The sequence below is a fragment of the Balaenoptera musculus genome, chromosome 11 (genome assembly GCF_009873245.2).
Source record: "Balaenoptera musculus isolate JJ_BM4_2016_0621 chromosome 11, mBalMus1.pri.v3, whole genome shotgun sequence".
Taxonomy (NCBI): domain Eukaryota; kingdom Metazoa; phylum Chordata; class Mammalia; order Artiodactyla; family Balaenopteridae; genus Balaenoptera; species Balaenoptera musculus.
The window spans coordinates 92,416,248-92,443,827 of NC_045795.1; the positions used below are offsets into that span (position 1 = coordinate 92,416,248).

The 27,580-nt window shown below is 42.3% G+C and overlaps 1 protein-coding gene across 1 annotated transcript in view; it reads left to right on the plus strand.

Annotated features, from left to right (window-relative positions):
• Nucleotides 1-27,580, plus strand: part of ITPR1 (inositol 1,4,5-trisphosphate receptor type 1) — a 320,973-nt gene that overhangs the window by 113,941 nt on the left and 179,452 nt on the right. The window contains 8 exon segments of the mRNA XM_036868683.1: nucleotides 4,728-4,843; nucleotides 13,246-13,332; nucleotides 15,319-15,477; nucleotides 17,657-17,755; nucleotides 18,891-18,974; nucleotides 19,072-19,218; nucleotides 23,283-23,378; nucleotides 25,052-25,096. Of these exon segments, the coding sequence (XP_036724578.1) occupies nucleotides 4,728-4,843; nucleotides 13,246-13,332; nucleotides 15,319-15,477; nucleotides 17,657-17,755; nucleotides 18,891-18,974; nucleotides 19,072-19,218; nucleotides 23,283-23,378; nucleotides 25,052-25,096 (833 nt within the window).

Here is a 27,580-nt window from a genome sequence, read left to right on the forward strand (position 1 = left end):
CAGACACGTCTCCCGCAACTCTCCCTTCGTCCGCTACCCTCCAGCCCTTCTTTGCTAATTTTTAACCTCCTGAAGATTTCCTTCCAACTCGAAGCCTTCGCACTTGCTGTTCCCTCTGCCTGGAAGGCGTTGCCTCTTCATTGTTATCAAAGCCAGGCTCCTTCTCACCCTGCAGCTCTCCGCTCAGAAGCCATGGACATGCCTTTCGCTGATGACCCCGTATAAAGTGCTGCTCCTCCACACCAGCCGTATTGGGCTGATAGATGATTCTCGTCTCCATAGTCCTTTAACTTGCTGTATACTTCAACTTGTGTATTTGACTAGCTTTTCGCTGTCACTAGGGTTATACTAAGAAACGTGTGCATTGGGTTCACTGTTACAGTGTCAGCCCCCTGTACTGTGCCCAGCACATAGTAGGCACTTTAATAAGTAGTCATTGGATTCATGAATAGACTGCTGGGGGCTCAAAGCTGGAAGTGACTTAGGAGGACAAACCTGATGTCGCTTCTGGAGACCTGGGGATTTCAGCACGTTTAAACCCTTAATACAACCACCATCTTTGTGCCGCTCCACTACTCCCAGCCGCTGGGTTACCAGAGTGTACAGAACAGACACAAGTCCCTGCCGTCAGGCACTTCACATTCTAGAATGCAAAGTTCTAAGGGTGTGGAGGACAGCAAGGAGATGGGGGGTTTCAGCTGTTCTTCTGGCAGACTTTATTCTCTCACTGAGTCCCTGAGGTGTGGCTTCCTCTGAGGTCGGCTTCTTTGCTTTCTCACCCCGCTGGGGATCCCATTAAGGTGGGCTCCAAGCACACCTGTGGCTCCTCTTGCTCCTGTCTTTTCTTTTTTTTTAAAGATTAATTAATTAATTTTTGGCTGTGTTGGTTCTTCGTTGCTGTGCGTCGGCTTTCTCTAGTTGTGGCAAGCGGGGGCTACTCTTTGTTGCAGTGCGCCGGCTTTTCATTACAGTGGCTTCTCTTGTTGCAGGGCAGGGCTCTAGGCACACAGGCCTTTAGTAGTTGTGGCATGTGGGCTCAGTAGTTGTATTTCGCGGGCTCTAGAGCACAGGCTCAGTAGTTGTGGCTCACGGGCTTAGTTGCTCTGCGGCATGTGGGATCTTCCCAGACCAGGGCACGAACCTGTGTCCCCTGCATTGGCAGGCGGATTCTTAACCACTGCGCCACCAGGGAAGTCCCCTCCTGTCTTTTCTTAACCAAGCACAAGTCCTAAGGTCATGGTTAACGCAGCTGCTAAGCAGTTGAGTGTTTTCCCTTCAACCAAGTTCTGGAATGCTCTTTATTTACTTTTTATAAATTTATTTATTTATTTATTTTATTTTCGGCCCCATTGGGTCTTCGTTGCTGCGCACGGGCTTTCTCTGGTTGCAGCGAGCGGGGGCTACTCTTTGTTGTGGTGTGCGGGCTTCTCCCTGCGGTGGCTTCTCTTGTTGCGGAGCACGGGCTCTAGGCTCGCGGGCTTCAGTAGTTGCAGCATGCAGGCTCAGTAGTTGTGGTGCACGGGCTTAGTTGCTCCTCGGCATGTGGGATCTTCCCGGACCAGGACTCGAACCCGTGTCCCCTGCATTGGCAGGAGGATTCTTAACACTGCACCACCAGGGAAGTCCCTGGAATGTTCTTTAAACCATGGAAGATCAGCTATGGCTTGTTTCCAGCCCACGTCCCCTTTAACACTTAACCCAGCCCCTCCATTCCGCTCACTTCTCCTTTGCTAGCCCAGTGTGGCATCTGCTAAAGCTTAGGAATATTCCAAAGTAATTTTTTGAAAGCTTAATTTAGTTTATTTTTTAAAAGCCTTGAAAAATCACTTGTCACATAAGAGATCTTTGTGGCATTTCTTTGGGGCAAAATCAAAGCACAGTGTGTGTGTGTACATGCACATATATATACACACATACATACTTCCCCCAAATAAGTACAATTCTTCCACCGGATTCCCTGTATTTGTGCATCTCTATACTTAGCACAGTATTGGGATCCAGCAGAACTTTAACTTTGTCCTGCTGTGCCATCCAAATAGCAAAGGGCAATATAGAGCCGCTGAAGTGCAAAATTTCAGAAGGTTACTTTAACATCATATTTGAATTGCTTAATCTAATTTTCACTTTGAATCAGTTGCTAAGCAACTGGGAAGACAGGACAAAATCAGCAAGGCTAATTTGGTTCTGTTACTAGTATGTTAACATCTCATATTTACATAGACAGTTGGTTGTAAAAATGCTTAATCCAGTACAATGCTCTGTGTTGCCCAAGAAAAATAGTTGGTGTGGAAGTTACAGCAAGGCTTTGGTTGGATTGACAGTGCTTCAGTTCACGGTCTCATCTTGGTGAGGTGAATGGAAAGCTATCTGAAATTCGAGCCTGTCTGTAGTCCATTGGTTTGTTAAGTGGGTTATATACCCACTGACAGTACCATCAACAGTTGTAAAATGGTACTTTCCAGTGCATGTTAATCCCTTGGCGTTATAGATCCAGCCGGATCCTCAAATCAACTTAAGTCAAATTATGGCTGGGGTGGGGTGGGATGGTAATGCATACCAGTTAGCCATCATCATATGAATTGTGTGGGAGGGAAAAATAATAGTTTTTCTCAGTGTCTTCTTATTGATGAAAATTGAAATTTATTAACCACATTTAATCCATAAAAAGTTGTGTATCAGATATTAATGCCAGTGACTTAAGTGTTTTGAATGGTTTTTTGGTATTAAGTCTTGTGATTATCAAGGAAGTCACCCTGGTCCTGCGTAAATGCCACCTTCTGTCTTGTGTCAAAGATAGGACATTTAACACTGGCTGGTAGTCTCATGGTTGTGTGTGATTGTTCTCAGGGTGAATGGAGAGTTCACGTATATCAAAGTGGTAGAAAAACTTTGTCTTTCAGTGATGTCATGAAGTTGCCACTGATACAGTAAATAACAATGACCTGTTAGTTTCATTAGAGATGGAGAGAGCAGCCCTATCTTTTAAACCAGTTTCCTGCCATGTCCTTTGTTCTCTAAAAACCTGGATAGCGTCTTTCATGTGCACTAACAATTACTTTCAGTAGATGGATTATATTCTTGATAAAGATGGATATCAGTGATCTTATATTTGTCTGGTAGCTGATTGTGACTAGGTAGAAATATTTAGTGAAGAAGGAGGTTATAGAAATGGGAAAGTACCTTTTATTTCTACAGTTAATTGATTAAAAATTATTTTCTGAACAATGTCAAGTATTTGTGTGCACTGTACTTAGTAAAATTTCATTGATTCCAACTAGAAGAAAGGGAGATCTGAATTAGAGGAAAGACTTAGTATCTGCGTCCTTGACAGTAAATGAATATGTTTTACTTTGAGGTAGTTATTTGGCTAAGACAAAAACAGTATTTACCTGTTCAGTGTCCTTTCAGGGAATGTCTCAGTGAACAGATAAGAATAAGTGTACAGTTAGTAGATTAAGTTTTTTAAAAAAGCTTGCTCTGATCTACTTTCAGGGTGCAGTTTTTCTAAATCTGGGTGTTCATTCCAAATTTATTAATTTTACTCTACAAATACCATTTGAAAATCCTGTATGTCAAAAGGTAAAATTTTCAGACAGTGAGTATCAATTATAGTGTTAGTTTTTTAGAGCGGTTATTTGTAAACTTTTTCCATGGCATATCCCTATCAAAAAATTTTGACAAAAATACCCCTAAACTGTGTTTGTGTGTGTGTGTGTGTGTGTTTAAAAGTTATATACATGTGTCACTGTACTAATAGATTGTATACATTATAAAAGCAAGCAGGAAAATATATGTTGATGAAAAAGGTTAAGATTAAACAATAATGTGGTGTCCTCTCAATCATGATTAGCATATTATCATGTGAATATCTTAAGGCACATGGGTGCTTTAAGGGCAACGTTCATCATTAGAGACAACATTTTAAGTGTTTTTTAAAACAGTTTCTAATATCTGGGTGACTTTTTTTCACATCTGGTTAGATCATCATTATTTTTCCTTTTTCTTGTTTGTGGGGTTTGCATTACTCCCCTCTTCGGTGTTTTGATTTCATTGCAGACATCTTTTGAAGCCACTAGTCCATTTTGTGAGTTAGTTCTACTACATAAAACAATGTAAAAAGTCATGACCCCAGGCATTCCTAAACAGAAGCACATCACCATGCACTGAGAGAGAGGGAGAAGACACAGAGTGTCTCTGCAAGTTCATTTATTTTCTTCCTGCTCCCCAGAGAATCATCTGGTAAACAACACTCAAGAGATCATTGCCCAAGGAGGTGCCTCCAAATAAGCTTCTGTTTTTGTTTTGTTTTTTTAATGTAGTCGAATTGAAGTGAGTTGGATTTATATCCAGAAATGTTTGTATGTACTATTGCATACAGTGAGACTACTGCCCTTCAATTTGTCCATCATAAAGGAAAGGAGGTAACTCTGGGGCAGCATTGAGAGCTCTGGATTTGGACTCTGAGTCCCAGCTGTGCCCCTAACTGGCTGTGTGACAATGGACATTTGACTTACTTTCTAGAAGTTTCGTTTTCCTCACTTCTAACCTCACATAATGGTGGTGAGAATTAAAGTTCAAAGGAGAGATTTGTAAAAGGGCCTTGTAACTTACCATTTACACTTTCATGTAATTTATAATGCCTAGAAATAAAAGGGGAAAGTTTTTTTCATTGGTTGAGTGTATATACTTCCTCAGTAACAGTTTTTACTTGTTTGTTTCACTTCTAGATTGCCTCTTTAAACTATGTCCCATGAATCGCTACTCTGCCCAGAAGCAGTTCTGGAAAGCTGCTAAGCCAGGAGCCAACAGCACGACAGACGCAGTACTGCTTAACAAACTACACGTACGTATTGGGATGGAGCTCCATGGCGAGGTCTCATGAGCGGCCACGTGGGTTGTGTCTGAGTGGAATGGGTCGGGAAGATGAGTTTTGCAGTCCTCTAGCTCTGGACACCAGCTTTCATATAGTCTTTGGTAAAGGGCTGAAAGGGGGCTGACCCTAAGGAAAGGTGGGTCGTAGTCATCCTGAGATGTCTTGAGAGTTACTTTTTTCTCAGCCATTCCCTTTCTGGGATGGCTTTAGGTACAGTACTGGTTATGAGCACAAGCTCAGGAAGCGAACTGCCTAGCTTAGAATGCTAGCTTCACCACTCACTAACTGGACATCTTGGGTGAGTTACTTAGCTATTTTGTGCCTCTGTTACCTCATCTGTAAAATGAGAATGATAATAATATCCACATCAAGAGGTTGTTGTGAGGATTACATGAAATGAAACATAAAAAGCACGTGAACAATGCCTGGCATGTGATAAGTGCTCAGAAAGTTTTAGCTTTTATCATTGTATTTATCTTGTCTATTAGTTGGCATATAAGAGAGATGCTCATTCTACTGCTGATGTGCTTTGTGACCATAAGCAAATTTTTGAGCATCTCTGAGCCTGTTTTTCCATCTGTCAAATGATGATATAATTCTTCTAGTGTCGAGATGATCTAATTCTTCTGTGAGGCTAATCTGTGTGGAACTTCTTTGAGATGTGGAGAAGAAAGACATGACATATATCCAGTGTGGTATTGAAATTGCAATCCATTCCCCATCCCCCTGTTCTGCTTTATTTTTCTCCACATCACTTATCATGATCTCTCTAATTTATTTATCAGCTCTCTACCCCCACTAGAATGTAAACTAACTCACAGGCAGAAATTTGTGTCAGGTTTGCTCGTTGCTGTATCCCTCTTGCCTACAACATATGGTAGGCACTCAAATATTTACTAACTTAATTTTTAAAAAAAGCTCTTTCTTGAGACTTAGTGATGATAGCCGAGGATGTAGAGTATCTGTGAGCACGTGGGGCTCACGCCTGCTCTCTTTGTGACTAATAAATGGCAAAGTCACAGCCAGCTGCACTGGGTAAGGTAGGGCCCATGGAAGGGACGCCTTTATTCAGCACATACTGTATTAGACAGGGGTGAGGGGCTCCAGGCATGATGAGAAGACCAGGTTCCTAACCTCCATGAGCTGATCCTCCAGCGTGAAGACACACAAGCACACATGGCCCTTAAAAGGAAATGCAGACTTTGTGCCTGCTGGACCCTGCTTTCCCTCTGAGGCTTCTGAACCAGCTAGACTTGCTCTGTGTCCTTTCGTTTTATTTTTTTGAGAACCACAGACTCCTAACAGTCTCACGACCTTAGCGCTTGCAGTTTGTCCTGTTGAAAACAGTCTTCTCCTGACTTTGCCTAAGCTAAGACCTCTGCCTCCTTCATCTCTCAGTTTAAGTCATCTCAGTGAGGTCTCTCCCCATCTCCTTATCTAAGCCATGTCTTGCTTGCTTTCCTCCGTCATAGCACCCTGTTTATATCTTTCTCTGCACTGATCAGAGTCTGCAGTTATATTTAAAAGTTCCCTTAATTATCATCTGTCACTCAGTAGAATGACGACACCACAAGATGAGGAGCAGCGCCTGTCTTGTTCACCACTGTATCCCCAGTGCATTGTAATAGTGTCTGGCACATAGTAGGTGCTCAAGAAATAGTTCTTGAGTGAATGAGTGAGCACTGTGCTAGGTGATGGTGATAAAACTGTGACAGCATCGTAACCCTCTGGGAGCTTAATAGCTAATTAAGAATAAAGAGGTAGTGACACGACTATAGCAAGTTCTATTATAGGGCAAACCACTGAGGCTGTGGGAGCACCTAGAAGGGGCAGTCAAATCCACTTTTGAGTATAAGGATGGGTGATATGGTAGTCAGGGAGGGCTTTCTGGAGGAAGAGGGGGTGACAGGTAAGCCTCAGAGTGAGGCATCTGTGGGAGTAAGAGGGTAGGAGAGAAAAAGAAAACAACAGAAGCCAAGAGATTGCTTTGAAGGCTTCTGGGATTGCATCATTATTTTAATGGTTTTAGGGCAGATATTCTCAACCTCAGCAGACCCATTGCTCCCTCTGAATAGCAAATATTATGTAACTGTATAAACAGGAAATAAAATCTGTAAATAATATAATCTCCCAAGATACCAAAGTTTTGAAACTGAATTATAAAGGCAAAATAAAGGGAAAGTAATAAATTTTATAATTGTATACTTTATTAAGTTAATGCTCAGGCACAGTCACTATAGAGGACATAAGGAAATAAATGCTTTTACCTATTTGTATAGACCCCGTGAATGAGGCAGCTGAAGGCTGTGGCCGATGTAGGTCTATAGTACTGGTGACCCAAAAAGCCTGTTTTCCATAATGTGGTGTTCCAAAATGGTCAGCTGCTCTTGGTAATGTTACTAAGAATGCAAGGTACACTCTTCTCTTTATTAAATAACACTCCCATTTTTGGAAAAGGTGTTCATAATATTATTAATTGAACCATGCAGGTCCATGCTTTGTGTTCATGTGTAAAGTGGAGTTAGGGGTTTGGCTCAGAAATTGGAGCTTTTTAAGCCGCGTGACTGTCCACTGGAATACCAAATTGTGTGGGAGGAACGATGCTTCTTCCTTGCACAGGACCGTGCTATACATTTCAGGGCATCCAGCATCCCTGGCTCTTGTCCATGGCGTATGAGTAGCGATCCCCTCCTTCCCCAGTCATTGTGAGGATCCAGGACGCCCCCGAAGTCTGTACAGGGAGCATGGGAATCGAGTTGAATGGGTAGGAAAGGTTGCTCAATTCTGCACGTCTCCTGGGAGAGCCATTTAGCACGTACGCCTGTGCGGTTATCTTGGTGGAAGGAGTGCGGCCTTAGCAGTCCTGCGGCCCCTTTTCTCGGATGAAATTGATTCTGTCCATTGAGGTATTCTTAGTCCATCTCAAACCCTTTCTTCTCCTATGCTTTTTACAGCTGGAGTTGTAAATTCAGATTCCTCGTGGCCAAGCAGGAAGCCAGTTGGAACCAAGGGGCCTTGGTGGGCTGGGTTGCTAAGGGGCGTGTGTCTGTGTGCGGGTCCGGGGGGCAGCTCCGCTCCCCTGCCATTGCTGCCTGGGAAGGTGGGCCAGGAACTGCCGCCACATCTTCTGCTTCTTCAAGAGAAGCTAAAAATCCATGCTTTGATGTGTCATCTCTCAATTTTTAAAAAATGTTGGCAGCTACTTCCCTTAAAGTTTAAAACATAACACTCAGCACCAACACAGGAATGGCTCAGCAGGACGGCGTTCTCTGGCCAACTATTCGCAGCCTGTGATACATGTGTTGTTTCATCAGCAGTTCCTTTTCCCCCCACTTCCCACAAATGAACCGTGAAAAAACCACAGAGTTGAAAAAGGCGATCCTAAAGGTGACCAAGAACTTTGAACTCCTTACTAAAATAAACAGTAAATTCTCTCTTTCATGCTGTTTTTGTTTTAAATAAATTTTAAAAGGAAACCAGCACAGTCTCCTGATTCAGGATCACTGACATGACTTGCAGGTCTTGGCTGTTAACTTTGTGCAGTTCCTGCTTTCCTGCTTGGCTGGACCTTTTTTTCCCCCCTCTTGTGTCTGAAAGTCATCCACATGTTCTAGTGCCGTCATTAAAATGCTGTATTTTGGGCAGCCACTTGCCTTTGGGGGCAGACGGCCAGTCTCCAGTGGGTTTTCATTTTTATTTTTGTCAGCTACTGTGGAGCACCCCGGTCAAAGGTCAGATTATTTTAAATTAATGCCATTTAAGGAATTAGTCGTCTAGACCACTTGACTTCCTTTTGACTAGGATAAGCAACATGCCACCAACTCCCTGAAGGACAATGACATCTAGTGGCTGGTTGCTATGTGTGTCTGTTCGTTCTGAGAGAATAACTGGAGTCTTAACTCGCCTGGTCGTGATTTCCCAAGACTCTTGGCAGAATGAGGTTCCCCCATCTGCAAATCACATAATTTGTTCTACATCCCTCGACTGCCGTTTCCTGACAGCATTTTTACCTGTTACCTTGAAACAGCACCTACATTGTTTTGGTTCTGAGGAATGCTCCATTACCTTAAGCCGTAGCTTCGACAAGCTAGGAGGAACCAGAGGAGTCAGGAGTCTTTATTGTCATCTGAAGCCTGGGTACTGGCTGTTTTCAGAAGCCTTAATATTTATGTTAGATGCTTCAGAGCTTGTTGACCTTAAATAAATAAGGTTCCCCACTGTTCCAGTGACATCTCTGTAGTAATTTAATAATGGTTTCTCCATTTCTGAAATAAAATAACAGGTGACTGTGATGGGGTTGACCTTGATGTTGCTTAGGGAGCATCGTGATGTCTGTGGTGATTCATGGTGGTAGAGACCATAGCATAGAGCGTGGTTTCTCCCTTAGAAATTCAGAACTGTCCGCAACCCATTGTGTAACGGAAAAGAGCAACAGGTACTTAAATTATTGGGATTTTTAAATATTGAAAAGATAACACATTTAAGATGGCTTTTTAAAAATCTAGGCTTCTTGCCACAGAGGTACGATGAAGGTGTTTCTGAAGTGAGTATTGTAGGAAGTGAGCTCCAAAGTATACATGAGTAAGAAAAGGAAAAAAAAAAAGATCTCTAAACCTTAATTCTCAAAGATAATCTTGGTGTGTGCCCCAGTCTCCCATCCCCTATTTTATTCCGTTATGTCTATATTTTAAAGTATTAATGGGGGCATGCCATCTCACTTTCTTCCAATTTTTTTTTTTTTTTGGCGGTGCCACGTGGCATGTGAGATCTTAGTTCCCTGGCCAGGGATTGAACCCATGCCCCTTGCACTGGAAGCGTGGAGTCTTAACCACTGGGCCGCCAGGGAAGTCCCTCACTTCTCTTTCTTTCACCTGCTTTTTTTTCCACTTAATATGTCATGAATAAATAGGTAGCTCTGTATTTTTAATGGCTACTTGATTACTCCATGGTACAGCAGTACTGTAATTTTAGACAGCCAATCCCTATGGGAGGGAGGAGGTATTCAGGATTCTGACAGTTTTTGCCCTTCCCCCAAAGAATAAATGATGGCTATGGCCTTGTGCACATGCCAGATTATCTTCTTAGAGAAACTCCTAGAAATGGGATTGCTAAATCAAAGTTATGCCCGTTGAAAAACTTTTTGGTAGATATTGCTGGATTATTCTTCAGAAAGGTTATACAAATTCACTGTCTTACAGTGTGGGCTCCTCTTTAGAATATACTTGAGGGATTTAATAGACCAGATCTCATGTTTTCAAGGGTGAAAGCAGCCTTGGTCAGTGGGCCCAGGTATTGTCTGTACTGTACTTCCTTTTTTAAAATTTTATTTTTTTAAATTAATTTTTATTGGAGTATAGTTGATTTAAAATGTTGTGTTAGTTTTACTTCCTTTTTTATCAACCTTTTGAACTAAAAATCATGATGGATGTTTTTTTTCTGAAAGCCAAATTATATGTCAGTTATATCAGTAAAACTGGGGGAAGGGAACAAATTTGGTTTTGTGGAGGAGTTATCTAAAGACTGATTTGTGAACTCAGATGAACACATATATAGTATTTGTACACTTAGTAAAAGGTGAAGTGAACGAGAGAGTTTTCTCCTTAAACAAATAGTGCTTATAGGAAAAGTGAATTCTTAAAATGGTCCATAAGCTTAATGCATGGAATGTTTGTTTAGTAGTTATATGTAGGCTTGGTCATCATTAAACCTTTTAATGGAGTTTTCAGATGTGATATTTGATATTCTTAGATATTTATTCTCCAGTTGTGTATTTTCTGTCCTAATTTTATCTTTTGTATGTTTGTAGACAAATGCCGTTTAATCTTTAGAGCTGCTGGTGTTTAATTAGTCTTAAATATGAAATATGTGCCTTCTTGGTGACTAATCTGACATTTCCTCTTAGATATGCCAGTGACCAGTGGATTACCACTTGTGTACTTAGTCTGAGCATAGGCAGGAACTTAATATTTTAGATTAATATTTCTTAGATTGAAGCCACTGGAAATTCTTGAGAGTAAGAGGATTAGCCATGAGAATTTTCCCTCTTAAACAGGAGCCCTTATATCATTTAAGTTCAAGAAACATTACTTTATAATTTTCTCAAGGTGAATCCTTTTGGTGTGGTGTTTCGAGCAGAGAAAATTTGTATTTGTTGGGAAATGTTGTTTTATTTTACTGAATTCCTTGATTTCCCCCCCGCCCTTTGACATTTTTTTGCTTTCTCAACTTTCCTGTCCTTATTAGCTGAGAACTGCTTAGCAGAAATAATAAATGGCTCTCTGCAAAGTACAAACCTGCCTTCCAAGTGGATTCAGTCCAGTGTATTTTTTTTTTGAAAACTACCTGCAGAACATGTGGGTACTGTAGAGCTCTCTGGATAGGGTACAGCTCAGGCATGAAAATAGGGAGAACGGAGGTGGGAGGATGGGATGGGAAGGTGCTTATGGGGGGGAAGAGAGAGTGGGGGAGAGCCGTGCCTAGGGCGGTTTGGATGCCGAGGATTGCCATGGTGTCTACGCTGGTATTATTTCTGGATGTGTCTTGAACCCAGTGGACATTACCTTTTTGTAACTGAGAACAGCAGACTGGTGACTAATTCCGAAAGAGAAAGAGGGAAGCCTCTGAATAGACCATTGTTTTAAAGGGTTGAGACAGGCTGCAAACTTGCAGTCATGCACACAAACGTAGGCAAATCCTTACCCTCCCATAAATGTGGTTTCTTTTTGGTTTAGGATTGCTTCCTGCAGCTTATTTTTCTCAAAAGATGTTCCTTCCTAAAAATACCTATACTCCAGGTAGAGGTGGAGCGAATGCTGAATTTGAAGGAAACTGAAAGATTCTTCACCCACCCACCTTAGTTCACCTTTTGAAATTCTCATTAGAGCATTTCTTAGTTATGGAAACTTGGGTATCACAATGGTTAAAATTTATTGAATGCCTATTTTGTGTCTGGTATGCATTTTCTGTAATCTCTCTGATTAGGGAGAAAAAAGGCTTGTGTTGTCCTCATTTTGTGGATGAGAATGCTGAGTGAGCCTTGGTGAGATTAAACGACCTGGCCAATACGATAAAGCTGGTCTGTGGTGGAACCAAGACCAAGTCCAGAAGGGTCGTGTGGAAATGCGGACGTGTTCCCTGGGAAAGAAGCCCATTAACCCCCTGGCATCTGGTAGCATCTTGCCTCAAGGCAAGGGGAGACTCTACAAAGAGAACATTGGAAACAATTCTGAAGTACATCATTGGTCACCCTCATGCTTCTATCACCCATCAGATTAGCTACCGTATTTCTTCCATTATTTTTCTTTTGTTTTACTTAGTCTGGGTTTGGAAATCAGAGATTGGAACGTCAGTTTAATTGCCTAGGATGAAACTAGTTCCCCTTGAGTGTGGTTATAATATGCTAAGAGACTTGCAGAGTTACACAGGTGAACGAAGGAAAAATGACTGTGCGGGTTGGTGGCCTTGGCAAACTGTTATGGGAACCCTCTGTCTGGTTTTACCATGTTCCCTGGCCTGCCAGAGCTGCACTAGTAATATCTCCAGCCTCATTTGTGAATGTGTAAATCTGGAGTTAACCCAAATGTGGGTTTGAGGATTATCTCTTACTTACTTAATAGATGTGTAATTTAAAAAAAAAATGACATTATTAAGCAAAATTTCAAATATACACAGTAGTAGAGAAAATAGTACTCCTTTTGTACCTATTCAACTAGCTATGCAGTGTCGACCAAACTTTTTCATCTCTCTGAGTCTGTTTCTTCTTTATTAAATTGGGATAATGATCTCCTCAGGGAACTACTGTGAAAATTAAATAAATTATAATTGGTATGTAACAATAATAACTAACACTCCATGAATGCCGCAACGATGAGATACCGTGCTGTGTGATTCCTGTGAGGTGAAGGTACTATTTTTATTTTCATTTTACAAAAGAGGAAACTGAGGCTTGCAAAAATGTTAAATAACACATTCCTGGTCACAAAACCAGTATTTAAATCCTGTTTTATTTTACTTCAAAGCTATAAAGAAGACCTTTACAAATTATAAAAGGGCTATGCAAATTCCCTTCCAAACCCTACCCTATTTTCTTTAAAAATACATAAGCTTGTGACTTAGTCTTACCCTAACCAGATGTCCATGAATTCCTTAAAAAATGAATACATTTTTGAAAAGCCAAGAAGGCCAACAAACAAGGCCTAGTGGGTTGGATTCTTGGACCCCTTGCGCATTGCACTTCGCCTCAGGGTGTGCTTAGGTATTTGCTTATTTCTGTGGTTCTTGTATGAACTGGCTATATTGCTTTTGCCTTGCGGCAGAGAAATATATAACCCATTGTTTCCTCTTTGTGACCAATCTTCCTCCTCTATGTACAGCATGCTGCAGACTTGGAAAAGAAGCAGAATGAGACAGAAAACAGGAAATTGCTGGGGACCGTGATCCAGTATGGCAATGTGATCCAGGTGGGTCAAAGCCGCTGTTCTGTCGTGGAGCTGAAGCTTTACAAAGAGTGAAATGAAAAACAAGCACACGAAACCTGGCTTGAACAGATAGGACTCCATGGAGACAGCCAGTTTATTGCAAAAGGTCTAGCATTTCTTGTGATGTGGGCTGGACTCTTGGGCTTTTAGTTGGTTCTTTCTCAGTGCAAGAGTCCACTTCTCTCCTCTGTACTGATAATTTAAAATCTGTCCACATTTTTTAGATGGGAGGCTCCCTATCTGAAGAGGAGCCTGGCTGTGGCACTTTTGCCTAACTTGCATTGCTTGAAAGTTCTTCATATTTGGTAAAAATTGGTTCACGAGCTGGTCGCCAGAAGTAATAAGAGCAAGTCTGTACCTTCAGGTAGAATATTTGATGATAGGTCTCATGTCTTAGCTCACGGGTTGTGAGCTTTACTTGTTTATATCTGGTACCTTCAAATTTGACAGGATAAAACACAATTTAAGAAACAGCTACAACAGGTTTTGCTAAAAAAAAAAAAATCCACCTAGGTCTATCCTTGCAGAAAACTGTGAAGAAGTCCAGTGCCAAATGTGGCTTTTTTTTTTTTTAACCATTTTTAAAAATTGAAGTATAGTTAACTTACAATGTTGTGTTAGTTTCAGGTATATAGCAAAGTGGTTCAGTTATACATATGTGCATATATCTATTCTTTTCCAGATTTTTTGCATTATAGGTTATTATAAGATATTGTATATAGTTCCCTGTGCTATACCGTAGGTCCTTGTTGTTTATTTTATATATAGAATAGTGTGTATATGTTAATCCCAAACTCCTAATTTATCTCTCTTTACTAATACTAATGTTAACTTTACAAATGACAAAGGAGTTCCTTCCCACTTTTTTTCCTGTTAGGTATTGGGCAAGAATTCTTGCCATGCCTCAGCTGGCTCACTAGCAGAATGGGAATAATAATGGTATCTGTTGCCTAGGATGATTGAGAGGTACCTGTCACAGAGTATGCTGTGAATACTTACTACCTAATATTTCTTATTTTCCCAGCCTAGATCTTGAGGATCACCTGTAGGTAATGCCAGGTTATAAACCAGCTAAGTCCAGCACTTGGAGAGGTGCATGGAGAATCAGGGGCTACTCATCAGAGGACCACGGAAGCTTGGGAAGGCATTGCCTTATGTATCATGGCCAGGGGATGTCGGGGCTCACGGATCAGACAAGAAGATTTGTGGGCCTCCTAGGAGTGTTCTAGAAACTGTACCTGTTAACCTGAAAAGGGAGATACTGGCAGTTGGAAGTGGTGTCCCATGCTAGTCTTATCATTTCTCCAGGGATTGGACGGTCTTTCATATTCCCTTCCATCTTCTCTTACAGCCTGTTGAGTTGGGAAGCCTTGGTCAGCTCTTCCTGGTCTAGACTTACTATGAGACTTTTCCCATCTAGATCTTCCATCTTTCCATCCCCTTCATGTAACCGTTACACAAGAATTAAGAATAGAGTGCTTAGAAATTCAAGGTGGAAATCCATAGCAGCCATGTTTTTTCCAAATGAATTGACAGTCCCCTAATGGGGTCACTTATTAAATTGAACTGTTTCTCTTGTTCAGAAGTGCCCTTCCTTAGCTCCACCTTCATGTCAGGGCATATTCAGACTGCAGTTCTTTAGTCCCTTTACCTGGGGTTAGACCCCTTCCGGCTAACCAGTGGCAGAGTGCTGTCCTAGCTGACGGTGCCTTGACCTGAGCGGCATCCATCGTGTCCAGGGCTATGTTGGGGGAAGAAAAATGTCTTCTTCTCCTCTTCTACTTCTGCTCCCTTTGCTCTTCCTTCTTTCCTAATCATTCCCTGCCTTAGCCACTTCTGTGGTTCTCTAACTCCACAGGTGGCTCAGTGGTGGGAGGAGTGTTTGATACATATCTTACATGACTGAGAGAGAAATGTAGAGCTTCGGAGATGTGCTGACACTCACCTTATTCTCTTGGTGGTTTTCAGCTCTTGCATTTGAAAAGTAATAAATACCTAACAGTGAATAAGAGGCTTCCAGCTCTGCTGGAGAAGAATGCCATGAGAGTAACGTTGGATGAGGCTGGCAACGAAGGGTCCTGGTTTTACATTCAGCCGTTCTACAAGCTGCGATCCATCGGAGACAGTGTAAGTGCACACGCCCAGCCCAGGGCGTGCTCCGTGCCAGGCCTCCAACCATAACTGTACACTAGAGTCAACTAAGAGAAATTTAAAGTTGGAGCCAGAGGCTTATCCTGTATGAGGAGAAGGAAATCACTATGGAAACCAGTGTTTGGGAAACAGGGAAATTTGGAGAGCAATGTGACCTAAATACAGTAGCTCTGTTTTTTTCCTACTGGGCTTCTGAAAAAAATCATGTGAGCAGCCCATTACTTGAGTAACTTTACCACAAAAGCAGCTATCATGTATGAGTGTCCTGGGAAGTGTCCCTGTCCTTCTAGATCAGTAGTGGAAAAGAAATGCTTCTCTATTGTGGAAATAAAGTTAGGGCAGAAGGATGGAAAAGAGGTAGAGAGATCAGGGAAGGAGAGTGGATTTTAGGATTATCCTCAGTTGCTCTTTGTTCATAACTCTGCAGGCTCCTGATTCCATTTCAGTGACTGTGGTTGGTCCCGAGCTGGCTCTTCTGAGGGGTCATTAAGTTATAAAGCCCCAGAAATCCTTTCCGGGGTGACTTAGAACAGTTCTGATACTTATTAGCTACCTTAGTAAGTCATTATGTGGGCATATACTTAACAGTGACTATGTTTAAATGCTATCAACTGTATTTCCAACCTTGTTAAGATTCTGAAATAGTTGTTTTCTACCAAAAAGAAATATGTATTTAAACAGTGTGAAACCTTGTCAAAAAGCTTAACTTGCCTTCACCTGAAACTGAGTTTTCCCATTTTTTTAATATTTAAGTATACAAGCTTTGGGTCGTTTAAATATGTCTTAGTTTATATGCTTGCATGCATATTAAAGTATATACAATATACCTGAAGCATCTAGTACCTGAGCGGCCCCCTCGCAGCTGGTGTACAGTGCATAGTGATCGTCACCTGAGTATAGAAGAACGAGTCCAGTAAAGCTTAGGTTTCACCTAGAGGGTTGGGTTTCTTGACATATTTAACTTGCATATATTTTGAGTTAGAGAAAATTTAGTTGTATGTGTTCCCCAAATGTATCAAACCGAGAATAGGTGTGTTTTACATCTTAGGAAACCATCCTTTCCATTCTTCTTCCTTCCACTCCCATAATAAAAGACAGGGGTGCTTTGCTCTGAACTGCATTTGTAGCAAGTCCCTTGCTTTCCTGTCCTTTAAGCTTACCTGTTTAGCTGTGCCTTAGTTGAGAAAGTAAGATGGACTTGAATACTTGTAGAATAGTGTCTTTCAAAGGACAGGTATTCATCTACTCATGGGCCAAGAGATCAATTTAGTAGCTTGTGACTCTCATTTTAGAAAGTGGAATAGAATAGGCAGTATCAAGCTGTGTTAAACATAATGGGGATAAGATTGTTTGGGGGGGGTGACTTTTTTTTTTTAGATAAATAGAGATCTCTATATCTATCTATATGTACATGCATATATGTATATACACATACATACATATACACATATAGCCACATAAGTCTGTATGTATGACTGAGTCGTAATAGAAAACGTATTTCTTAATACGACTTTTCAAAAAAGTATAGAAGTCATTGCTTTAGAAATATAAATTTATAGCTTTATTCTTTCAAAGATAAAGACTTACTTCAGGCAATAATCTGCTTCTACTCCTAAAATTTAGTTAGAGCTTATTTGTACAACTGCCTTAACTGAAGCTAACGAAGATCCGATTTTTTTCTTCCTGCTCTGGACTGACTTTGAGATCGCCTTTGGATAATCATTGACAATTGTGGGCAAAAATTTACCCTTAGGCTTGTGAACATCACCCCTTCCTGGTCAGGGTCAGGCTTCGGGGTTTTAAAATCTTTTTTAAATTTTTAATTTTTTTGAAATTCCATTCTTTATATATTAAAAAATTTTTATTTTATATTGGAGTATAGTTGATTAACAATGATGTGTTAGTTACAGGTGTATAGCAAAGCGATTTAGTTATACCCATACAAGTATCCATTCTTTTTCAAATTCTTTTCCCGTTTAGGTTATGATAGAATATTGAGCCGAGTTAATTGTGCATTTGTGCTGTATCGTTCTGCTTGCTGGAAGCTGGGCCTTCTTCTATGCAGGCTCTTACAGCTCCTGCCAGAACTAGCCACTGGTCAGTCTGCAGTCCTGACCTGTTTTGTGAAATGCTCTATTGGTCCTTTCCTTCCCAGGTGGTCATAGGTGACAAGGTTGTTCTGAACCCCGTGAATGCTGGCCAGCCCTTACATGCCAGCAGTCATCAGCTGGTGGATAACCCAGGCTGCAACGAGGTAAGGGAAATCGAGTTATGGCTTGTGGGCAGGCATATGCTGCAGGAGCAGACCTTCCTGGGGCCAGAGCATGTGCGTGCTCACAGTGACCTGAGTAGTGACTCGGGGCAGTGTACCCATTCTGCAGGTGAACAAACCGAGAGCCAGGCCTGCCGCATGAGGTTATATAAGCCTGTTCATTGGGTGGGGGCTGATAGTCACCTGAGGGCTCAGTTTGCTAAGCTTTGTATCCCTGGGGGATTGTTTTCTAATTTCTTTAACGAGAGAAGGGCCCCCTTTACCAAGCGTTTTTAGCCAGAGGGGTACCCTTTTCTAATTGGTCTCCCTAAAGAGTGTGTCTTTTGCTAATTCATAAGAAGGGGACACTGCCGGCCATCGGCAGCCCTGTGAGCGTGATATCTTACTTTTGGCAATAGATCTACTTAACTTAATTGGCAATTATAGGACACAAGGGCAATAACTTGATTGTGACATAAATGTTTGCCTAATGTTTGTTTGGAGGACACAAGCTCTGGAAACTGACAGATACGGATTCAAATCCTGAATCTGCCCTTCCCTACCTCTGTGACTGTAGGTTCATTACCCAGTCTCCCTGGGCATCAGTTTTCCTACCTCTGAAATGGGCATGACGGTTATTGCTATTTTTTAGGGTGTCGCTGAGGATAAAATGTATTAGTGAATGTTAGCCCAGTGCCTGGCATATATTTTGTGTACAAACAATGGCTGTATCATTAACATTTTAGAATGTATACATTGGACTTTTTTTTTTTGCCTTTGTAGCTCATCTCATTTTATACATACTTGTTTTCACTGGGCCTTTACTTTTTGGCTATAGTCCAAGAGACTTGGGGAAAAAAAAAAGAAGAAGAAGATATCATTCCAGGAGGGCAGGAAGCTTGGTTCTGTTAGCCAGAGTTGCAGCATACATACTGACTGGTACAAATAAACCATTTACTACCGAAGACTTCTATCAGGCCAATTGAATTTGCAGGTTCTATGATCTTAATGGTGTCAATCTTTAGGCTTGGAGGGCTGAAGCACAGCCTTGCTTCTTGGGCAGAAATGAGGCATTTGGGCGCAGGAGACCACAGTTGTTGAGGGGTATGTGAAAATATAACTCTAATTTGTTTTCTAGGTCAATTCCGTCAACTGCAATACAAGCTGGAAAATAGTCCTTTTCATGAAATGGAGTGATAACAAAGATGACATATTAAAGGGGGTAAGTTTGATACGTTACAGGCTGGGCAGCACTTGGCTCCTCTTTGGTTCTCTTTTTAAATGCGTTTTCCTTAATTCCTCCGTGTGTTGACTTTTAGGGTGACGTCGTGAGGCTGTTCCACGCCGAGCAGGAGAAGTTCCTCACCTGTGACGAGCACAGGAAGAAGCAGCACGTCTTCCTGAGAACTACCGGGCGGCAGTCAGCCACGTCCGCCACTAGCTCCAAAGCCCTGTGGGAGGTGGAGGTAAGGGATGGGGCGGGGCGGGCAGGGGGAGGATTCACGGATTTATAGGAATAAGTCACATCCAGGTGCTTAAACCCACCTTGTTCCAAAAACAATGGATGACTTGGGATGACTTAGAGAAACAAACGCATCACGCCATATCAGAAGGATGCCGGATGTTCCTGTGGAGGAAAATAATAGCTACCTTGGAAGCCAACTCCCAACTGAAGTTAGAAATTTCTTTCTCTGGATCATCTGATCATCTCTTCCTTCTGTTTTTTTTTTTCTTTCCCTTGCTCAGTTATCTATCACAGCAATATGTAATCAAGTGCCTAACCCATCACGATTTGTAGGTGACTGCACATTGGTGATAGGATGGGAAGATACTGGGTGGTGAAGTATCTACACGTCCAGAGCACAAAGAGGCACATTCCCTGTTCTCTGGAGGTGTAGATGAGGCAGGGCAAGGGATTCAGGAAGACTTCCTGGAGGAGCTAGCATCTGAGCTGGTGCTGACAGGATGACCTGTATTTCAGAAGGAAGGGATGAATGGAGTAGGTCACTTCATATAAAATACTAACGTGGAATTGGAAATGTGAGGCAACCTTGGGTTAGAACTCAGTAACCTCATTTGATGAGGAGCAGAGGATAGTCTTGCGAAATAAGACAGAAACTGTTTTAGGAGACCAGATCCTGAAGGGCAACATATCCAGGCTGTAGGGACTTGGGACTTAATTCATAAACTAAAAAAGTATCAGAAATGTCAGAACCCTACAGAAGTCACCGTGACTGACTTTAGAACCTTAAAAGCAAGTACCATGGCTTCTTCACTCACAAACTGATTGAAATGAAGTAAACATGTCAACCTTTTGGGGAGCGTTTTTGCAGTATGGACTAACTTAACCCAGAAGTCCACTGTAGAACGTCTTCTATATCTTTTCGCCTGAGAAGCAACAGCTGTCTAATTTTTACTCCCCCCAAAACTGTTCCCTGCCAATTTTCCCTCTGAATACTCTAGGGAAACACTGAATGTCTTCCTTTTTTATTTTCTTCTTGAGGATTTTAGAAACTTAAGTGCCCCTTCCAAATAAAAGAAGGAAGACAATACCATGTGTTTTATATTTCTGGTCATGATTTAGGGTTTTCGTTATACATCTTCACCTTATTGCCAATCAGTTTTACATATTGTCATATCTTTTTACACGTGATGTAAGAGCCTTACAATAGTATACAGTTGAATCTTGAACAACACGGATGTTAGGGGCTCCGACCCTCCACATGGTTAAAAATCCATGTATTATAACTAATAGCCCTCTGTGTTCGTGGTTCCTCTGTATTCGTGGATTCATCCAACCATGTAGCACTGTAGTATTTAATATTGAAAAAAATCCACGTGTAGGTGGACCCTTGCAGTTCAAACTCGTGTTATTCAAGGGTCAGCTGCACTTCTGTTTCTCCCTTCCTGTCCTTTGTGGTGAGATTCTCTTGCATTTTATTCTATATGTGCTATAAACTCCATAGTGCATTTTTTTTTTTTTTTTGCCTTGTTTAAGGAGTCACTTGCATTTTAAAAACATGGAAAAACGAGAGGACAGGAGTCTTTTACCCACATAGCTATCATCTCCAGCTGTTCATTTTTTGGTGCAGATTTGAGTTTTCATCTAGAATCATTTTCCTTCAGCCTAAAGAACCCCCTTGTCATTTCTGTAGTGCATGTCTGCCACTGGCCAATTCTCTCAGCTCTCATTTGAAGACAAGAAAACAGCTTTATATTTGTCCGTGAATATCTTTATTTCACCTTCATTTAAAAAAATCAGTTTATTTTTCGTTTTTGAAAATAACAGCTTCATTGAGATACAATTCATATGTCACACAATTCACAAATGTACAGTGTGTAGTTCTCAGTGGTTTTTAGTTGACCCAGAAGAATCCCTGAGCCATAGCAGGTCACACCTCATCTCTCTTCAGGTTTGCCCCTCCCCACCTCTGGTAACTGGTCCACTTTCTATCTCTATAGATTTGCCCAGGTTGAACATTTCGTATAAATGGTATCCTACAATGTGTGGTCCTTTGTACCTGACTTCTCTTACCTAGCATAAAGTTTTTACAGTTTATCCATGTTGCCATGCATATCTGTATTTCATTTCTTTTTATTGTCAAATAATATTCCACTGTATGGATATACCATATTTTATTTACTATTTATGGTCATTTGGATTGTTTCTGCTTTTTGGCTGTTGTGAATAATGCTGCTGTGAACATTCATGCACAAGTTTCTGTGAGGAGTTTAATTGTGGGTCATATGGTTACTTTGTTTAACCTTTTGAGGAAATGCCAGACTGTCTTGAAGGCACTAGTGTATGTTCCCACCTGCAGTGTATTAAAGGTTCTGATTTCTCCATATGGCCTTCATTCATGAAGGGTATTTCTGTTGAATGTAGAATTTTACATAGACAGTTTTTTCTTTTTGTACTTGAAGGTGTTCATCCATTGTTGTCTTGCATGCATTATTTTCTGATGTGAATTCAGTGGTTTTCTTTTCTTTTGTTCGCTGCATATAGTGTCTCTTTTTTTCCCTAGCTACTGTAAAATTTTTTCTTTTTATTTCTGGTTTACATTAACCTAATTATGCTGTGTCTTGATGCATGTGTGAGTGTGTGTATGTGTATTTATCCTACTTTGAAACCACTGAGTTTCTTAAAATGTGTGGGTGTGTATCAAAATGGGAAAATTTGGGGGTCACTGTTACGTATTTCTCTAGCCTCCACCAACCCACATGGACATACTGGGTCATTCGATATTGTCTGACAGGTTACATTTTCCTGATTCTTGCCTGTCCACTGCTTTATGACAGTATGCTGAATGTCCTGATGCTCCTTTGTTGACTGTCTGCATCTGTTGCCTTCCTTTGAAGAGTATTGAATTTTGTTTTGCCAGACAAAGTTACTTGTAGATCACTTTGATCCTTTGGAGGTTTGTTTTAAAGCTTCATTAGGTCAAGTGTACTGTAGCATTTTTTTAGGGCTTGACTAGCCCTGCTACTAAGGGGCGAGCCTTTTGACGTCGCTACTGAATGCCCCAGGTGTTCAACCGGCCTCTCCCCTGGCTTGTTAGAATCAGAACACCTTCTAGTCCTGTGTGAACTCCTGGATTGTTGAGCTTGCGACTACCCTCTCATTTTTTATTTGGCCTTGTGGGGTCTCGCCTTACACATATGCAGCTTGGTACTTAGCCAAAGAGTAAAGGAGGCCCCCTGTGCTGATTTCTGGAACTTTTTTTCTGGGGGAGCTCTGTATTCTGCCCTGACAAATTCCAGTCACCTCAGCCTCCTTAAGTTCTGACGTATCTCCTCACCTCAGTGAGACTGGTCTCCTCCGCTTGAATACTTCTTTTCGATGCCACTGTCCAGAGAGGGGGACCTCCCAGCAGAAAGCTGCAGCAGTCGTGGAGATCGCCTTATTTCCCTGTCCTCAGAGACCACAGTTGTGCACTCCCTGTCATCCACCATCTGAACCCAGTTGTTTTGTATATCTTACTCAGTTTTCTCGTTGTCTGTGGCATGTTCATGTATTGTGTGAGGTGTCTATTCATGGCACCAACTACCGGTGCCAGTTATTCCATCATGAGCAGAAGCTGCAGTTACATCTATTTGTATGCTGAATTGCCCCAGGCACTGTGAGTGTCCAGTTTCAAAGCACAGGCGTGTGGATGTATTATAGTGCATGAGTGCATGGATAAATTGCTGTTACAGTTTTCCGTGAGATTCTTTTTTTGGTTTGTTTTGCTTCTTGTGGATGAAGTCCAGGATCTTAACTTCTTCCTTATGATTAAGGCAAATAATCCGAAAACCACTGAACTTTGTCTTACAACCATTTCATGTTAATTAGGGGACTCTTTTTTCTTTGGAGAAACATCGTTTAACGATACATATGGTACTTGTTAACGGGTTTGTTGGAAGATAATGATTTTTTTCAGCTTAAACACCACTCCTGAACTATGACTTCTGTGTGATGTCTCAGATTCAGTGTTGTCCTTATTTGGATTGACATTTCTTCCACTCCTGTTGATCATTTCTCCTCTTGCAGGTGGTCCAGCATGACCCGTGTCGGGGTGGAGCAGGGTATTGGAACAGCCTCTTCCGTTTCAAGCATCTTGCTACAGGGCATTACTTAGCAGCAGAGGTAAGTGGCAGCCCCATAGTTTTTCTCTTTCAAGGATGATGTAGTCCTCTTTCCTCACTTACCTGTAGCCGTTGAGTAGTTAGGGGCTGAGGGTAATGCTCAGTTACCTAGCTTTTCCTTCTGCTTTTGTGTTTCCTTCCACCTCATTTCCCTGCTTATAGACAAGAAGAGGCAAAAGTCGTGAACACATTTTAGTATTTGACAGGGATTCTGATCAAGATGTGGGGAGAAGGTCAGTTAGAAAATAATGCTGTCGTGGGAATGTAATGTCCATCCTGGTGACTTTATTTAATAATATACTGTGTTGTATACATTTGACTCTGAACGACGCGGGTTTGAACTCTGAACGGGTCCAGTTACCTGTGGATATTTTTCAGTAGTAAACACTGCAGTGCTACGCGGTCTGTGGCTGGTTGAATCCGAGGATGCAGAAGAACTGCAGACGGGGAACCGCAGATTTGGAGGGCCAACTATAAATTATACACGTGTGAACTCCCGCATTGTTCAAGGGTCAGCTGTATTTGACAGTGGCTAAGAGAATAGATCTTAAAAAAAATCATGCTAATCAGGGTTTTAGGATTATCTTTCCATTTTGCTCTTGTTTACTACTCTCACCGCATCTTATTTACCAACCCTGATCCTAATATGAATGACCAAGACTTGACTGCAGTGAAACATGGTATGTAAAGCTGGAAGCATTAAAGCCCATAAAGAATTAGGTAATTTTATAAAGCCTGGTTACTCAGAGCTTTAGTGGAATAGACAGGGTCTTTTACTTACAGGAATGTAAAAAATCAAGGCGATGTATTTTAAATGACCATGAAGGGTTTTTGAGGAAAGGCAAGACTCAACACTGAAGGATGGGAGGAATTTCCCTTTTAGTTTTTGTATTAAATTAAGGAGCCGTGTTACTGTGTGACAGATGTTGAGTTTTACTCTGATCTGCTGGAAGATGTACGATGCATATTCATACCAGATTCTAGCCGTACATCAAGGCACGCCTCCTGTCGTCTGGTACCACTGGTGAGACTGCTCAGAGATTTTCAAGCTGATGCCTGGGTGTCAGTGTTGCTTCTGCAGCTGACCCCAAGGAAGGCTGAATCTAAATGTGCCAACCCCCCTGGGATGCCTGACACTTGTATGAACTGATGATTTTGAAATATTGAAGAGCCGAAGATGAAGACTAAGTTGAAATTTAAAATGGAGCCATAGGAAATTATGGACCCAGCTAACCAGCTGTGAGAAATGTTGATTACATGGTTTGCCAGAGATCAATGGTGGTTGCATTATCTGTTATGTCCTGGGGCGAATGTAGTTCTTGCTGGAAGGCAGACATTTTTTTATTTCTAACTAGAAATAAGCAGGATTATCAATGACTGGATACTGATCTTTTATTTATTTCAGGCTTTTAACTGTTGCTTTGCTAGTGGATTCTTTGTGTTCCTCTGTCTACATTTGAGAGCCATCTATCGGTGACTGGTAGATTGTTCCATGTGTGTTGTACTCGTGTGATGTGTGTTATGATTGTGGCATGCTGGTTTCGTGAACAGAGGGAAGGGAGAAGTTCTTAGCTGTCCAAAGATATTCGCAGGCCTTGAAGTCTCCTGCTAGCGGGGCCAAGTCCTTGAGAAAGCAATGGATGTTTTAATTTCCTAATGATTCTTTTTCATCAGGTAGACCCTGACTTTGAGGAAGAATGCCTGGAGTTTCAGCCTTCGGTAAGTATGGACAAGAGCCTTCTTGTCTTCGTCTGATAGGGTGAGGACATGTGATCTGGAACCCCATGTAAGAAACTGCCCCCGTGGTCACTGAGTGCTGGGGAAGGGGAGACCTTACGCTGTCTTAACAGAGGATCTTGTTCTGTGCTTCCCTTGAGGGCAGTCATACCCCCTTGTGTCCTGGTTGGTCCAAGAGACTGTTGGTCATGATGCTCTTTCTGTGTGCTTAGTCAAGGGGTCTCCATCTCTAAGTTGCAGAAGTTCACGGTATCTCTTGGAATATTGCTAGGTTGGAGACAGTGATGGTCCCTGTAGAAGCCAGCCTTTTACATGCCAGTGTCTCATTGCTGTTGACGTGAATCTATGACTCACTCAGATGTCTTCAAGGAATGAGTGTATAAGGTGGACACTGTCGTTTAGAGTGTGGAGGTAGCACATGAGGCATGACCGCTGATTAGACACTCAGTTGTCTAACCATCTGTCCTTTCTGCAAAGTCAGAAATAGACCTTATTATGTGGTTTGGAATTTTAATGCCAGCTGGATCCTTCTTTGGAGGCCATATTGCCAATTAATGCTGATATGGAGGCACTTGGGTTGGGGTTCAGGTGTCCACAGTTACAGGTTGAAGAGGGAAGTGGTTGTGTTACAGGGAAATGATGGGTGTAAGTCATGCAGTTCTCTTGTGGAGTGCTTCGTTCTGGTCTAGGATTAACAAAACAAAGACCCAAATGGTTGCTGCTCTGTTTGACGTTGTGTGTCCGTGTGATCATCTTGATGGTGAATATGCTAGGTGGTATTGAGGGTATTACTTTTCGTAAAATTTTGAAAAAATTGGATATTAACATAGGTACATTAATGAAGGGAGTTGGGGTGGAGATAATACAGAATGTAATTGTCATCGAAAGTGCTGTGAATTCTTCAGCAGCCATGAAGCTTCTAATTACGTTTGGGCAGAATGTTAGCTTTGGAAGAAACACAGAGCAGTTCTAGCTGAGGGTGTCCCACCATTAGTTAGTTACTGGACTTGCTGGGGGACTAAGGCTCCCCTCAGAGGTGACTTTGAAGGAGAACCATGGTTTCTTTCAGGGAGAGCTGATGTCCGAGTGAACCTTGAGCTCTGTGTGGAACGGGACTGCTCTCCTGGCCTGTTCATGTGCGAGGGAAAGACAGGCATGTGCAGTGCAGGGGGAAGGACACAGTGATCAAAAGTAGGGCGAGAGAGAGAGACTTGGGTTTAAATAGCGGACCCACCGCTTATGACCTGTGTGACTCTGGACAGGTTACTTGCCCTCTCTGAGACTGAATTCCCTCATCTGTAGTTGTGGACAATGTGCTGGTTGTAAGGACGAAGTGAGATGTTGTGCAAATGAAGTGCCTAGCCCATAGTAAACGCTTAATAAATGGCATTTTTGTAAGTTGCAAAGGATGATTACCATTTTCAGTGCCTTTCCATCCACCAGTTCCTCTGGGCTGCACAGCAGTTGCACGAAGGAATTGGGACAGGTCTCTCCATCTTTGTTTGACGGGTGAAGAAGCAGAGAGTGGTCCTCACTGGCCACATGCCTCAGGGTCTCTGGGAGTGCAGTCATCTTTCTACTCTTTCGTGCTTCTCCGTGCCAGGGCAGTGCCATGTGGCATGGGTCTGGCTGCAGGTCTGGGCTGCGTTGCTTTGGCTACTCGGGGTGTTGCTTGGGTGGCGGTCCTCGCGTGGAGGAGGGGTGTGTGCGGGGGGCTCACCCTGCACCCACAAGGCCAGCAGCGCAGCTCCTGCCTCTGGGAGGAAGGTGTCAGCGTTGGGAGGGTCCTTCACCGTCTTCTTGGCTGGGAGACTCGGGAGTGTGGGAGAGGAAGCCTCTCTTTCTGCTCTGCTTATTGGTCGCGTATTTCCTGAGACTGGCACCCCGTGCCTGTGGTTTTGCCTGGGACCCCATTCAGCTTTGTCGCTCTCCTCTTTCTAAATTCAGCAGCCCCCTCGAGCCACGGGCTTGACGCCACAGGGACAGAAAGAAGAACCCGAGCTGGCTCTGGTCTGACGGCCTTCTGCACATGTGCCTTTCCTCCCACTAGGTGGCAAACGCCGACCGCACTCGGGAGGATGAGGGCACCTTTCTCAGTCACAGTGCGGATGCAGGGGACTCAGTGCAGTTGGCATTTTTCTTCGGACGTGTGGCAGGTCTGAAATTTAGCTGCCAGTCTGTAGCTGAGCCCCGTGTCTCACACCAGAACCGGGACAGGGTTTATATTTTGAAAGTGGTGTGTGCAACCCTTTGCAGATAACAGTGGTTAGAAGAGGACGAATTCTGTTCAGAGTGCTTTCTCCTGAGCTGAGCTCTGGAGATGCCCTGATCCTCTCCAGTGGATTCTTACGTTAGTGTAGGTGGAATAGCGAATGGGGTTTGTTTAGCCAGAGGTACAGGGTGTGAGAGGAGGGAGTGTGAGAGGGGGAAGACAGAGGTTGGGGGTATTAGAAGAATTGTTTGCAT